Source organism: Cygnus olor, chromosome 3 (assembly GCF_009769625.2).
Source record: "Cygnus olor isolate bCygOlo1 chromosome 3, bCygOlo1.pri.v2, whole genome shotgun sequence".
NCBI classification, from domain to species: domain Eukaryota; kingdom Metazoa; phylum Chordata; class Aves; order Anseriformes; family Anatidae; genus Cygnus; species Cygnus olor.
The window spans coordinates 71,199,136-71,212,849 of record NC_049171.1 but is presented as its reverse complement, the minus strand read 5'-3'; the positions used below and the strand labels follow the sequence as shown (position 1 = coordinate 71,212,849).

Sequence of the window (13,714 nt, the reverse complement as noted above, 5' to 3'; positions counted from 1 at the left end):
ATAGTCATGTTTACTTGCCTGTTTATTTGCCTGTTAGTTACCTTAAAAAAGACAAAGTTAAGCTTAGTGTGCCATATTTAGTAGTTGTAAAAGTTGTCTTGCTGCCAAAAACCTAATTTCATCATGCATTCACGTTGTCATGAATTGGCCCTGTGATGTATATTTATGACCATTTACTTTAAAGTTAATAAATCTGTCTCATACATCTTCTAATCATTTGCTAATGATGAATATTAGTAGTGCTATCTTCCGTTCTCTTATCTTTCTACCATGCTTTTGAGATTCTGATGCTGGAGAGATAAGTTAAAAATCAAGAGGTAAAAAATGAGCCAGAACTTTTCTTGCACTTCATGAAAGAAAAGTATAAGAGCGTTTGTTGTGATCATGTTGATGGCTGAGATCACTTTCATGTTCGCGAGCCTTTGTGACCAAAGTTCAAGTGTGAATTTCCTAGAAATTGCAGACTGTATTTCTCTTACAGTCTCTTCAATCTTCAGAGTATTGGAAGTGCTAGAGATTTTGCGCATTGTGTCTCTAGAGCCAAATGCTGTTGTGTGCACTTTATTTATAGTGCCAAATCCAACTCCAGCAGCAGTTTGGAGTGAGGGCATGAGGTGTGTTTTGTTGTTGCAAAAGAGCTCTTTGCAGAAAGAATGAAACAAGGTTCCCCAGGAGATGCGAGCCTTCTTTTGTGACCAATCACAGGTCTGTAGTGCTGGTTTGATTTTTCTGGCCCACACTGATGTTGGAGTTTTAAGTCCTAATTGCTTGGTGTCTGCTTGATTAATGGAATTAAGCTTAACTATTTTCCTTGTCAGTAAAGCAATTACTGACTTTGGTAGTAACTAGATGAGCTACTTTCTCTTGACAGTGCTTAACCTTGGAGGAGGATTCTTCCGAGGTCAATATGATGAAGGACGTTCATCTAGCTGCCCTGTGTGCATAAGGGACAGAACGTAGAATACAAAGGAAACTCAGACCTAGATATGTGCTAGGAAACTAAGTGGGATACAATCATGTTAGTTGGTCAAAAATATGCAGTATTTAATTCTTGTCTTAGTTTTGTAGCAGTATTTCTCTATAATCCTTGCTAGCTATGCAAATTCAATATTACATCCAAATTCTTTCCAGGATAAAGTCAAGATAAGTGTCTACTGCTAGAGCAGTAACTAGAAGCTTACTCCAGGGAGCAGATGTGCCAAATATACTTAATAGGATAATATTGAAAAAGGAGAAATACAGCAGGTATAAGCACAGTGGGCTCAGTTATGTCTCCTATAGCAGAACTGTTGTAGGCGTAGCGAAGAAGTATGCCGTGGAGCATGGATGCCTGGAGGCAATTATAAATTTAAAAATCATAAAGCCTGCAGGGTACCAAGGAGTGGGCAGCTGAGCGGAGAAAAGAATTTGCTGTAACTTTTAAAAGCCACAGTAAGTAAGGTGGTTTCTTACCCTCTCATTCCCTATTTGGAAGTGCTTGCAATAAGCAGATGAGGGCTTTAAGCAGCACCTACAGCACGGAAAGATATGTGTGCAGGAGCTGTGGAAATTCAGTTCTCTGCACTCTTGTCCCTCACCTCCAGTCTATTTGTGGTGTGTTCTCCCATCCTTGCACGCTTTGCATAGATAGCTTCCTTGAAGCACCTCACTCCAGAATAGCCACAACTGCATTTTAGGGGTTACTTTCTGAAACTTTCAGTTGTTTCTGTTCTCTCTACAGATGTTGCTGATCAGTGAAGAGGTGTGTTGTGAGCTTCACTGCTTTCTTTATACACTAGATGTGGTAAAAAGGAATATAATTTATTCTAGCTAAATTCCATAACTAGGCAGTTGGCTTAGGGAATCATTGCACAGTTACTGAAAAGAGTCAATACTCTTTCTGAGCTACAACATTTCAACCCTCATCTCGTAATGAGTTCTTAGGATTTAATCCCATGCTTTGAAAATCAATTTAGATGAAGACAAGGCTGTCCTATGGTATCAGTCATAAGGTATTTAACGTAAACCTTCCACCAGATATTTTTCTTTATTTACTCCCAACAGTTCAGTTTGGTTGCTGAGGCATTGTGGGTTGCTGTTTTGATCCACTATTCACAGCATGAAAATATTTATTTTAACTGTTAATAGGACATCCCTGTAATCAAGGGCCATTTGTCTTTTTTTTTTTTTTTGAACTTAAACGAACCCCACCTTTTTGGTAAATTAAAATGAAGTGCTTTCATATTTCTTGCCAGATGAGGAGATTGACCTCCCGTGGTTTGATAGAAATATTTAGTAGATGTCCAGTTGCTATATTCAAAAGAGTAATTTTGTTATGACTGCTCCTCAATAGCATGTTATAGTTGATAAAAGCACATTTCTCAGTAACTGTTATAGTGATGCCAACTTCAAAGACAAAAAGTTAGTTAAAATAACACAAATTACTTGTTTTATATTCTTTAAATACGGAAGATCATCATGCTAATGGTTATGTTAGAAATTCAAATTGCCTTTTTTTTTTTTTTGTGTAGCAAATGACTGGCCAGTATTTAAATAGCGAATTAAAAGTTTACAGATGAAGCAAATATTTATGGCCGAAATTAGAGTTCGTAGTGGATGGGGAGAGTCCAATTCTCTGTGGCTTTAGATCCAGGTGATGGCACTTCTTCCTGCAATATAAGGTTGCTCAGTTAGCTGGGAATGTAAGACAAGGTAGAGCATATAATAAAATATGTGCAGACTATGTAAAAAGTTTGTAATAGGCTACTTATCCTTGCAGCGTGGCAAAATGATAAATTATGCCATATAGCTGTAATGGCACTGTATTCTGTTTAGGTACTTGAGTCTAATGCCATTGCTTAGAAGTAAGTTGGGAAAAGACTGCAGTATGTGATTTGAATTTTTTTTTATTATAATTCTTTATTATTATATTTGGTGTGATTATTGCAAGCAAGCACAGATATCTTATACCTGAAGAGGAAAAACCAGGAGGAAAGGAAACTAACAGTCTTAGAAGGAGACTTCCTCACCAAACTTCTTATAGACTAGCAATCAATAGGAGTATTTTATTCAGTCACCAGTAGTATTTAGGAAGGAACAACCTGATGATGAAATCCCTGCCTGGCATGAAAGCCAGTTTTCCTCCATACTGCTTGCTGCCTCCTTCATTTTGTCAGTCAGGGTCAGCATTAAAACCTTCATGTTCCTATCAATCCCATAAGTGGAATTCAGGTCTCAATCTCTTGTACAGTAAATTCTGCAGTGGCTCTATGCCTGACATGGATGCTGCAGTGGTACTTGCCTGCATTTTTCTCTTTAATGTCTGTAGCCCAAGTATGGGATATTTCAGCAGGCCTGTGTTCTGAACACAATTTTGCAAGGTTCTCCTTTTAGGGATGAGTACCTCTGGGAAGTGCAAAGAAATTAAAACATGCAAGTGATTTGTATTCAAATCCAAAAAGTTAGAAAATCATAGCTGATTCATAAAGCTGAATGCCATGTGAAAGCCAAACAAGTCAAAAATAAGAGATGAAACCCACCACCAAGTTCTTTAATGCTCTTTCATGGCAATGTAACATTGCTTGTCCCCAGGACTGCATTACATTATCTAGAAATTTAGCAAATTTTATTTTGGAGATTTAATGCCCCGTCTCATAGCCCATTTTTTAAGGAAGGCTGCAGGCTATCTGTGCTTATGTCTCTCTTGGGCTTCCGGAGGGCTGACTTAGAGCTGTTCAGGACACTGGTTGGCAGAGTCCCTTGGGAGGTAATTCTAAAGGGCAGAGGAGTCCAGGAAGGCTGGGCACTCCTCAAGAAGGAAATCTTAGTGGCTCAGGAGCGGTCTGTCCCCACGTGCCCAAAGATGAGCCAGCATGGAAGAAGACCGGCCTGGCTGAACAGAGAGTTGTGTCTCAAGCTTAGGAAAAAAAAGAGGGTTTATGATCTTTGGAAAAGAGGGCAGGCCACACAGAAGGATTATAAGGATGTTGTAAGGATGTGTAGGGACAAAATTAGAAAAGCCAAAGCTCATCTGGACCTCAATCTGGCTACTGCTGTTAAAGATAACAAAAAATGTTTTTATAAATACATTAACACGAAAAGGAGGACTAAGGAGAATCTCCATTCTTAACTGGATGCGGGGGGAAACTTAGTGACAAGGGATGAGGAAAAGGCTGAGGTGCTTAATGCCTTCTATGTGTCAGTCTTTACTGACTAGACTAGTTGTTCTCTGGATACCCAGTACTGTGAGCTGGTGGAAGGGGATGGGGAGCAGGATGTGGCCCTCACAATCCACAAGGAAATGGTTGGCAACCTGCTACAGCACTTGGATGTACGCAAGTCGATGGGGCCGGACGGGATCCACCCGAGGGTACTGAGAGAACTGGTGGAAGAGCTGACCAAGCTACTTTCCATCATTTATTGGCAGTCCTGGCTATCGGGGGAGGTCCCAGTCGACTGGCGGCTAGCAAATGTGACGGAAGGTCACTACAAGAAGGGCTGGAAGGTTGACCCGGGAAACTATAGGCCTGTTAGTTTGACCTCAGGGCCAGGGAAGCTCATGGAGCAGATTATCTTGAGTGTCATCATGTGGCACTTACAGGGCAACCAGGTGATCAGGCCCAGTCAGCATGGGTTTATGAAAGGCAGGTCGTGCTTGATGAACCTGATCTCCTTCTATGACAAAGTGACACACTTAGTGGATGAGGGAGAGGCTGTGGATATGGTCTACCTTGACTTCAGTAAGGCTTTTGACACCATTTCCCACAGCATTCTCCTCAAGAAACTGGCTGCTCGCGGCTTGGACTGGCATACGCTTCGTTGGGTTAGAAACTGGCTGGGTAGCCGGGCCCAAAGAGTTGTGGTGAATGGAGTCAAATCCAGTTGGAGGCCGGTCACTAGTGGAGTCCCCCAGGGCTCAGTACTGGGGCCGGTCCTCTTTAATATCTTTATCGATGACCTGGATGGGGGGATTGAGTGCACCCTCAGTAAGTTTGCAGATGACACCAAGTTAGGTGCGTGTGTCAATCTGCTCGAGGGTAGGAAGGCTCTGCAGGAGGATCTGGATAGGCTGGACCGATGGGCTGAGGCCAACTGTATGAAGTTCAACAAGGCCAAGCCCCAGGTCCTGCACCTGGGGCGCAACAACCCCAAGCAGCGCTACAGGCTGGGAGATGAGTGGTTGGAAAGCTGCCTGGCAGAGAAGGACCTGGGAGTATTGGTTGATAGTCAGCTGAATATGAGCCAGCAGTGTGCTCAGGTGGCCAAGAAGGCCAACAGCATCCTGGCTTGTATAAGAAGCAGTGTGGCCTGCAGGACTAGGGAAGTGCTTGTCCCCCTGTACTCAGCTCTGGTGAGGCCGCACCTCGAGTACTGTGTTCAGTTTTGGGCCCCTCGCTACAAGAAGCACGTCGAGGTGCTCGAGCAAGTCCAGAGAAGGGCGACGAAGCTGGTGTGGGGTCTGGAGAACAAGTCTTACGAGGAGCGGCTGAGGGAGCTGGGGTTATTCAGCCTGGAGAAGAGGAGGCTCAGGGGCGACCTTATCGCTCTCTACAGGTACCTTAAAGGAGGCTGTGGTGAGGTGGAGGTTGGTCTATTCTCCCACGTGCCTGGTGACAGGACAAGGTGGAATGGGCTGAAGTTGTGCCAGGGGAGGTTTGGGTTGGATATCAGGAAGAACTTATTTGCTGAAAGGGTTGTTAGGCATTGGAATGTGCCCAGGGAAGTGGTTGAGTCACCATCCCTGGAGGTCTTTAAAAGACGTTTAGATGTAGTCCTTAGTGATATGGTTTAGTGGAGGACTTGTTATTGTTAGGTCAGAGGTTGGATTTGGTGATCTTGGAGGTCTCTTCCAGCCTAGATGATTCTGTGACGTAGTACAGGACTCTGTCACTGAATATGGTGAATATTGCACAGGGTAGGCTGCCTGGTGTCTATGACTGATCCCTGTAAAAATAACTTTCCAAGGCAAACCGAGGATTTTACTCTTTAAGGGAAGAAAAAGTCAAGCCAGTGCAATGTTTTGGTCCTATGCTGTAGGAATATTGCATGTAATTCATTATCATTATTCATGGTCACATTCACCACTGCAATAGATATCTAAATTAAGAGGAAAATTGGGCAATCATGTTTATGTGACTTCTGTCTTATCCTGCTATTTATTTCTCTCTATTGCAGCAGCTTGGTGTGTCCATCTGTCTTGATGGATTCCTGGTCCTCGGGGTGCTATGTCACTGGAGTGACCTGGCTCCTGGCAGAGGTTACCAGCGGGGCTGTGCTGGAAGAGCTCTCCTTAGAAACCCACACGTTGGGTTCAATTGGCAGTGAGCCTCAGTGTAGGGAGTGCCTTGCTGGAGCTGTGCGTTAACTTTGTAATGTAAATGCTGATCTGCTGCAGAAGGGAGAAGGCAACTCTCCTTCCTAGTCTGATCAAATTGACACCATGCATTTTGCAAGGCAGGCGAAAATACCACAGTGCTTTTGAACAAGTCAATTCTTTGTGTTTCTGCCTGAAGCCACGTGTCTTGAGTGAAACGAGGGTGTATTGATCTGCTGTAACCACCTGTTGACCTCTGCATCGTTCACATCTGAATCGCACAAGAGGGAATGCTATTCTTGAGTTATGTAAGATATATGTATGCTCCATGTATATACAACCTGGTTAATTCACTCTTAAGATTCTTGCTGCTGTTTATTTTTTCATTTATGTTCTAGAAAAAACTAATTTTTCCATCTTTAGTTTGTATTCCAAAGTCAAATTGTGCTTAGCATGACAGTTTTCTTGTTCTATTGCATGTCATCTTAAGTATGAAGCAAATCCTTTATAGTGTCTTTGCACATACTTAATTTCATTTTTGCAGAGATTATCTATGTGAAAGACTCCTATCCTTTCTGAATGTGAACTTCAGAGGTGTAAGATCATGTGAAAGTCAATTGGATATTTTTCCTTCCAGAGGAGATGGAATAACTTTTTTCCTTTTTTTAGTCAGTTTTGATTTTTTCTTTTTTTTTCTTTTCTTTTTTTTTTTTTTTTTTAAGTCAGACATTGATTCTTCACTTGTGTGCAGTTCCTTAGCATTCAGTTACTTCTGGATTTATACTTGATAAAAAGTTGTGGGGGAGGTTGAATAGGTTATTTACAGCACTAAGTTTTTAGATGTACAGTTCTGCTATTAGTTTTATGACTTCTTCATTAAGTCTTGCTAAATGGGGAAGCTCTTATGCCTGGATTTGCCAGGCATGCAATTCAGAACAGAACTCCCAAAACCAGTTGTGAGCAGTCACGTAATTGTAGCTCTGTGTTGCAGTCTGCTGTGCTGACCTTCCTTTTTGTACCGTTGATGAAAGTACTTTTTCAGTTGATGGTCATTGCATTTTGCAGGCTGCCATTAGTAACATTACTGATGGACAGAAAGTACGCTTAGCTGATTATATTACTTTTATCCAGTTTTATGTTATTATTTAATATTTGTGAGAAAATGCACCAAACTAGTTTAATATCAAAATGTAACAAAAAGTTCCCATGTACGTGATCCTCTGCAGCACTGTCTTTAATGCATTAGTAGTATGTTATTCTTCAGCAGGGTTTGAAATTCCCATTTGTGGATCTTGGTATCTACAAGAGAATTTGGAAGGAATGGCACCAGTAACATAACAGTTTCTGCTCGTTTCCGTCTGTTGAAGATCAGGTATTTACATGAGGGCTTGCAGTGTCAGAATATGAATTTCTTTGGACTTCAGCACTCAAATATTTCATTTGTGTATGAGCTGTAGTTTTCACTGTAAGATTCCATTCTCATTACCAGCAGTGGTTGTGGAGTTACTTTTACAGAAAATAATGACAAATGTGATCAGGAAAATTTTAGTAGGAATCACAGAATTGTAGGGGCTGGAAGGGACCTCAGGAGATCATCGGGTCCAACCCCCCTGCCAAAGCAGGTTCCCTAGAGCAGGTTGCCCAGGTAGGCATCCAGACAGGCCTTGAGTATCTCCAGAGAAGGAGACTCCACAACCTCCCTGGGCAGCCTGTTCCAGTGCTCCAGAAAATTACATAAATAGTGTAAAGATAGATGTCTTACAGCAAGTGTCGTATTTCTGGAATTTGTGATCCAACATTGGCATATCTACAGAACTGCTGTCATTGTAGATGCTGTATTAAATATTTGTCAATGTAGAGATTATTTCTTCTGTATTTTTTTTTCTTCCACAAATGCAGAATTTCTCTGTACTACATGCTGTATTATATTTTCATGTGAAAGAGCCACTGAAGAAGCCATTAGTTTATTCAAAGCCATTTTACTGGAAGCATTGGTCCAATAATGTACATAGATGCATAAATGCTATTACCTTTTACAGAATTCTGCAGAATGGCACCTATCCAGAGCATTTTTGTTTACATGTAGTAGTATTGAAAGACCTAGAATATATGTTTTTTGATGGTAACAGAAAATTGGGAAACAAACTATCTAAGTATGAAGCCTGAGAGTAAAATTAATGTGAATATTTAAAGTCCTGAGTCATGCAGCCTCATTATAATCCAGTCTAGAACCTATTTTTTATGTGTACTAGCACCTCTGAAATCTATTTAAGTACGGTTTTCTTTCTGTATTTGTATTTTTTCTCTGCTAGAGCAGTAGAATGAATCCTTATTGTAAAGGAGAATCGGGATCTAAACTTTGTCGTGCAGGAAGACAGAATGAGTCTCAGACAGACTCTAGTTAAGTCACTCTTGTAGGATGGTTTTACTCTCTCATAATATTTTTTAGTTTTTTTTTTTTGGTAAGTGGTTAATTTGGAAAAGAACATTATTTGAACATGATTTTACATGCTTCATTGTCTGATGGATGTTTTAAGTCTTAGTAGGGTCTATTACAGATCACTAGTGAATTTTAAATGAGTCCTTTTTAAGGAGGGAAAAAAAAATGATATTTTATTAGAATTAACTTTATGACTTAAATTTTGAATGCATGCTCTTCTTGCTGGCTGTGTCGGAGCACCATCAAGACTGGGTAGCCTAGAAAGTTTTGTAAGGTGTGATCTAAGACTAGACCTTGCCCTTTGCTTCTGTGCATTTTTGTCTTAATTTTACTTCCTGTAGGAATGCACTGTGCTTTTGTAGAGAAGGAGAAGCTCCTCACTTGGCATGTGGCACAAGGCCACACTGGGCATAAATAACTCCTTGCTGCATCACACAGCCGGGTTCCACGCGCAGGCTGCTGCACTGCTCTGCAACATCTACAAAATTATCATGGGAAAGTCAGTGCCCAGAGGATTGGCTGTCAGGGATTTGGGCAGGGTACCGTGCTGATTTTAATTAAAAAGTATTTCCTAATGATGCATTTTTTTTATCACCTCCGATTATTGTGATGGGAGGGGAAGACCGACAGCATTTTGCCAGCAAAGGAGGTAAAACTGCACTACCACAGCATGCTCCCCAAGATGTCCTGCCAATGTCTGTGAACTCAGAGAAGTTCAGACATTGTGTGTTAGCTCCTACTGTGTGCTGCAAATAGTAGCGGGCTGTTGCTGGTCAGTGTTTTCATTCTGTGTTGTTGATACTTGTATAAATAGATTTTTGCTTAAAGATGCTCTAGCAAGATTTTGCAGGGCTACAGCTGCCTTCTTGCTGCCATCATCAACTTACAAACCTTGGGTAAACCACAGAGTTAGCAGCCCTGCAAGATTGCTAGTCACTTATGAGTCTGTAGGTTTTGTTTTAAGGTTGTTGTGTGATAGATTTTTGTGGATTGGAAAGAGATTTTAAGAAATGCTAAATTAAATATATTTTCTTTTAGATAGGATTTTTAAGTCTTCGGGGGGAAGGGGGAGGCAGTTCTCTGTTCTGTACTTTTTAAGGGAAGTGTAGAACAGAGAAAAAAGTAGATCAGAAACTGAGGCTCCATAGAGCACTAGCTGGTTTTAGTCAGTCACTGGGAATTTTGGGGGGAAGTATCAGCGAATAAACATTTAACAAATGTTAGTGTGTGTGCAACTGAAAGAGAACATTTATGAGATTAAGCAATACATGGGGCAAATAACATCTGCAATTGTTGCAGAATTGACTGCTGTTGCCTTCGTAATTGGGCTTTTTGCTTCCATAACCAGTGGAATATATTCAGTCAGTTTGTCTTTACCCATCAGCAGGGCAGCAAAACTATTCTAGTTCTGCCTTTTTCATTTGGAAAACTTTTCTGTTTATTTTGCAAGCACTTCTGCAGTTAGTGTAATATGCCCACGCAAATCATACAGACACGCAGTGAAGTACAAATAAAGTGAAAATCCATCTACTGCCAGGGTACTTGTTTTCCGAAGTTAATTCTTAAAACCCCAACCCATACTGGCTAGATCAGTATGATCCGATAGCTGAGAATGATTTTAAAGACTGTTTTGTTGTTAGTGGCTCTGTTGGTGCTTCAAATGACAATTCGGTGAATTAAAAGAGAAAGTAAAAGCAGCACATGATTCCCATATGGCCATAGGAGTAACACTTGTACCAGATTTTGCAAGAGGTCAGTTGGTTTGTTTTTAACTATCCATTTTCTGACTTGCTGGCAACTACTGCTGAAACTTTTTTTTTTCCTTTTTCTGTCAGTTGAGTAATGTGTGGTTGTACGGAAGGCATTAATAGTAGCTTAAATAGGCCTTCACAGGCACACACGCTGTTTCAAGTGGGAATGATTTAAAATGGAGTGATTTCCTAGTAGCCAGCCTCTGGGCGTCAGGTTTCCTGCTAAAAGGCCGGCGAAGGCCTCCTGCGAAAACAAGCTGCATATGGCGAGCCCCAGGTCATGAGGGAGCCGAGGAGGCTTTCTGGAGCACCGGCTGCTTTTACAGCTTTGCAATCTGTTTGGTGACAGAATAGCCGCTCTCCCTGGCGGTGGGAAGGGAGAGGGCCGGGTGACGAGAGGTGCGTGAGGATTTTTGGGCTGGGGCAGCCACAGAGGTGGCGGTGGCTTTGTAGCGGGGAGGCCTCCGGGAAGGGGGAGTGTGCTTGGCTGCAGAGCTGCACGAGGGCTGCTGGAAGGGAGGATGCTGATTAAAATAATAAACAAATGTCGGGGATAGATTACCACACGGCTGTCAGAGCCGCCGGGACCAAAGGAGGAGATCCCCAGCGAAGGCTTTGGAGGTTGCAGCATGATCTTTTGCCGGAGACTTCTTTTTATTATTGTTTACTAAATGAAGGAAGTGACTTTTTAGATTACTTTTAACGGGCCTTAGCTGTTCTGTGGTGCGGCACCCCCGAGCAAAGCGGGTCAGGCGAGGAGGCTTGGACGTGGCCTGGCCATCACCACAGCAACAGCAGCCTGCTGGTGGCCTCCTGCCCAGCCCTGCTGCCACACATCCTGGGCTGAAGTGTGCCTCGTCCCGCTTCGACTTCTCTGAAAAGCTGGCTTTTGGTGCTTTCTAGAAGCAGAAGTTTCTCTGGGGATTTTCTTTTTTTTTTTTTCCTTCCTTTTTTTTTTTTTTTCTTGAGAGGAGCAACATGGAAGGACTTGCTCCTCCTCCCCACCCCCTGCACCCACGGCACACCAGCAGAGTATAGCTTCTCTTGCTCAGGGTAATTGAGACCAAACGTTGAGCTTGTGGCCTGCCAGAAAGCCCTTGGAGCCTGCACGCCATTGCCGAGGTGAGCTGGAGGCAGTCCTGGCCAGGTGTGGGGAAGAGCAGATCCCCCCAGCCCCATGGGAGCAGGCTAACCCTTCCAGGAGCATCACCTGGCATCAGCGGCTCAAGTCCGCTCGCCCAGCCCCAGGGAACAAACAGGTACCAGGGGGCTGCTACAATGGTGCTGTGTGAGCTGCCCCTGGGGGAACATCGCCTGAGAGAGGGCCACACGCAGGAGCTCCCAGAGACGTTTGAGACTGTATAGGTGGAAAAAGAGAGAAACCTTTCAAAGGCAACAGACCTGGCTTGGAGGACCTCCCAGGAAAATGTAGGCTTCGAGGGACGCTTGATCATGATTGGCTTGAACTTCAGCTTACGTGAGTTGCTGGCAAAATTTGAAAAGGTATGATGCACAAGGTTTTGGGTACTTGATTATGCCTTTGAAAAGTGTGCAGCAAAACGGGCAGGTTCATGTTGAACTTGGGAGTTTTTCCTGTGTTGCTGTTAAGGTTCTCATGGGACCCCCGTTTGAGCACCTCTCAAATATGGAAATCTAATGCTTCTTTCCTTCCCCATTTTAGGTCCTACCGGATTAGTTTTAGAGCATTTGTTCTGATTATGGTCATCTTTATCTTTTTTTAAAGGAAATGATAGAAAAGTTTGGCCTTAGCTACACTAAGAACATGAGAGCTTTCCAGGATGCTTGTGACTTGAGTTCACTATTGACATAAAGGAAGTGCTCTGTGGTTTGCTGTTAAATTTAGTTGGATGCTATCATAGTCAAATTGGGAGATCTCTTGATGGCTTTTATGAGTAGAATTACTTCCCAGGAGTGTGCCACTTTTCCCATTCTTTCATCTAGTCTTGTGTTCTGTCTAGTTGTTCTCTCCTACCAGGAAATTTGGTAACAGTGATGCTGAGAGGCAAGAGGCTTGGCTTTGTCGTGATTACATTGATTAGTGAGAGACATGAGGCTTCTCAAAACCAGATTGTTTTCATCTAGTTGACAGCACTTCTGATGAAACCCAGACTGTACATTTGCAGTGATCTTTAGCTTGGCTTTACTTATTATATTTTCTGTTGTTTTTTATAGTACATTTCTCTATACAAACTTCCTGTGCCATGCAAGTCTTTAAAAAAAATATGTGGTAGTTTATTTACACATTGATTAAAAAAGTTGTGATCACACAGCAGGAAAGCAGATTGTAAAGAATGATTGTGGCTTTCTATCCTAAAGATCAAAATTTTAATACAGCTTTTTAATATAAATCAGCACTGGTCACCTGAACAGTGGTGTAAAGGATAGTACTAAATGAACCTAAATGCCTCATAAAACAAAATGAAGCTAGAGGTGTTTTGGGTTTGTTGTAATGATTTCGATTAATTTCAAAATCATAATAAGCCTGTGTTACAGAAGACTGTTATGAATTGGTTTGGTGGTGTTTCGTTTTCTAAATTCTAAATGTTTTGTTTTCTAAATTCTGTTCTTCCTTTATTACGGAAGCAAACTTTGAAGCTAATGAGACAAATACTGTTCGTTATCCCATGAACATGACTTTTTTTTCCAAAAATAGCTATTAATAATAGGTGAAAACATTTGTGACAGGATTTCATCACCATGTGGAACACTTTCTCCTCCTTTTCCCAGTCTGTCAGCTGGGCTTCACTGTTCTCTGGTAATTGTGCCATTAGCCTTAAAGACTAGGACACATACTGGAGTTTTGAGATGCTTCCTGACATTGTTAAGACCCCAGTTTTGAAACCAGTGTTTCAATTTTTTTGTACTGTACACTCCCTGGCATTTGCAAATCCCATGCTGTCCCTTGTGATTTTGAATATTTGCCTTATTTTGTGTCAAAGGAATTGTTTGTAGCAATTCTTCAACAAAATCATATCTTGCAGGTCTTGCAGCTGCCATAGTTTCTAGCTTTAAGGTTACTGTGTCATTCTGGTGTCTTGTGGTGAAGTTTGTAACACTATGTAGGAGAAAGCTAACATTTCAGAGTTGGTGAACTTCAATCACAAATTCTAATCAGTGCTTATTGAGCAAGATTTTTTTCCTTTTTTTTTTTTTTCTCCAGCAAGTTTCCCTCCTTCCCCTCTGCTTCGTTTCTCACTCACACGATGCCCC

General features: G+C 41.9%; 1 protein-coding gene across 18 annotated transcripts in view; it reads left to right on the top strand.

Moving 5' to 3' along the window:
• The window catches only part of UTRN (utrophin), a 374,743-nt gene that overhangs the window by 226,619 nt on the left and 134,410 nt on the right, over positions 1–13,714 (top strand). For 2 of the 18 annotated variants that reach the window (XM_040553291.1, XM_040553289.1), the window contains exon 1: positions 11,483–11,986. The exons of 15 other annotated variants lie outside the window; for them this stretch is intronic. In XM_040553291.1, coding sequence (XP_040409225.1) covers positions 11,936–11,986 — 51 coding nt within the window. In that variant the 5' untranslated portion in view covers positions 11,483–11,935. Of the gene's footprint in view, positions 1–10,628; positions 11,987–13,714 lie in introns of those variants that run through there. One more of the 18 variants, XM_040553290.1, reaches the window with a different exon arrangement.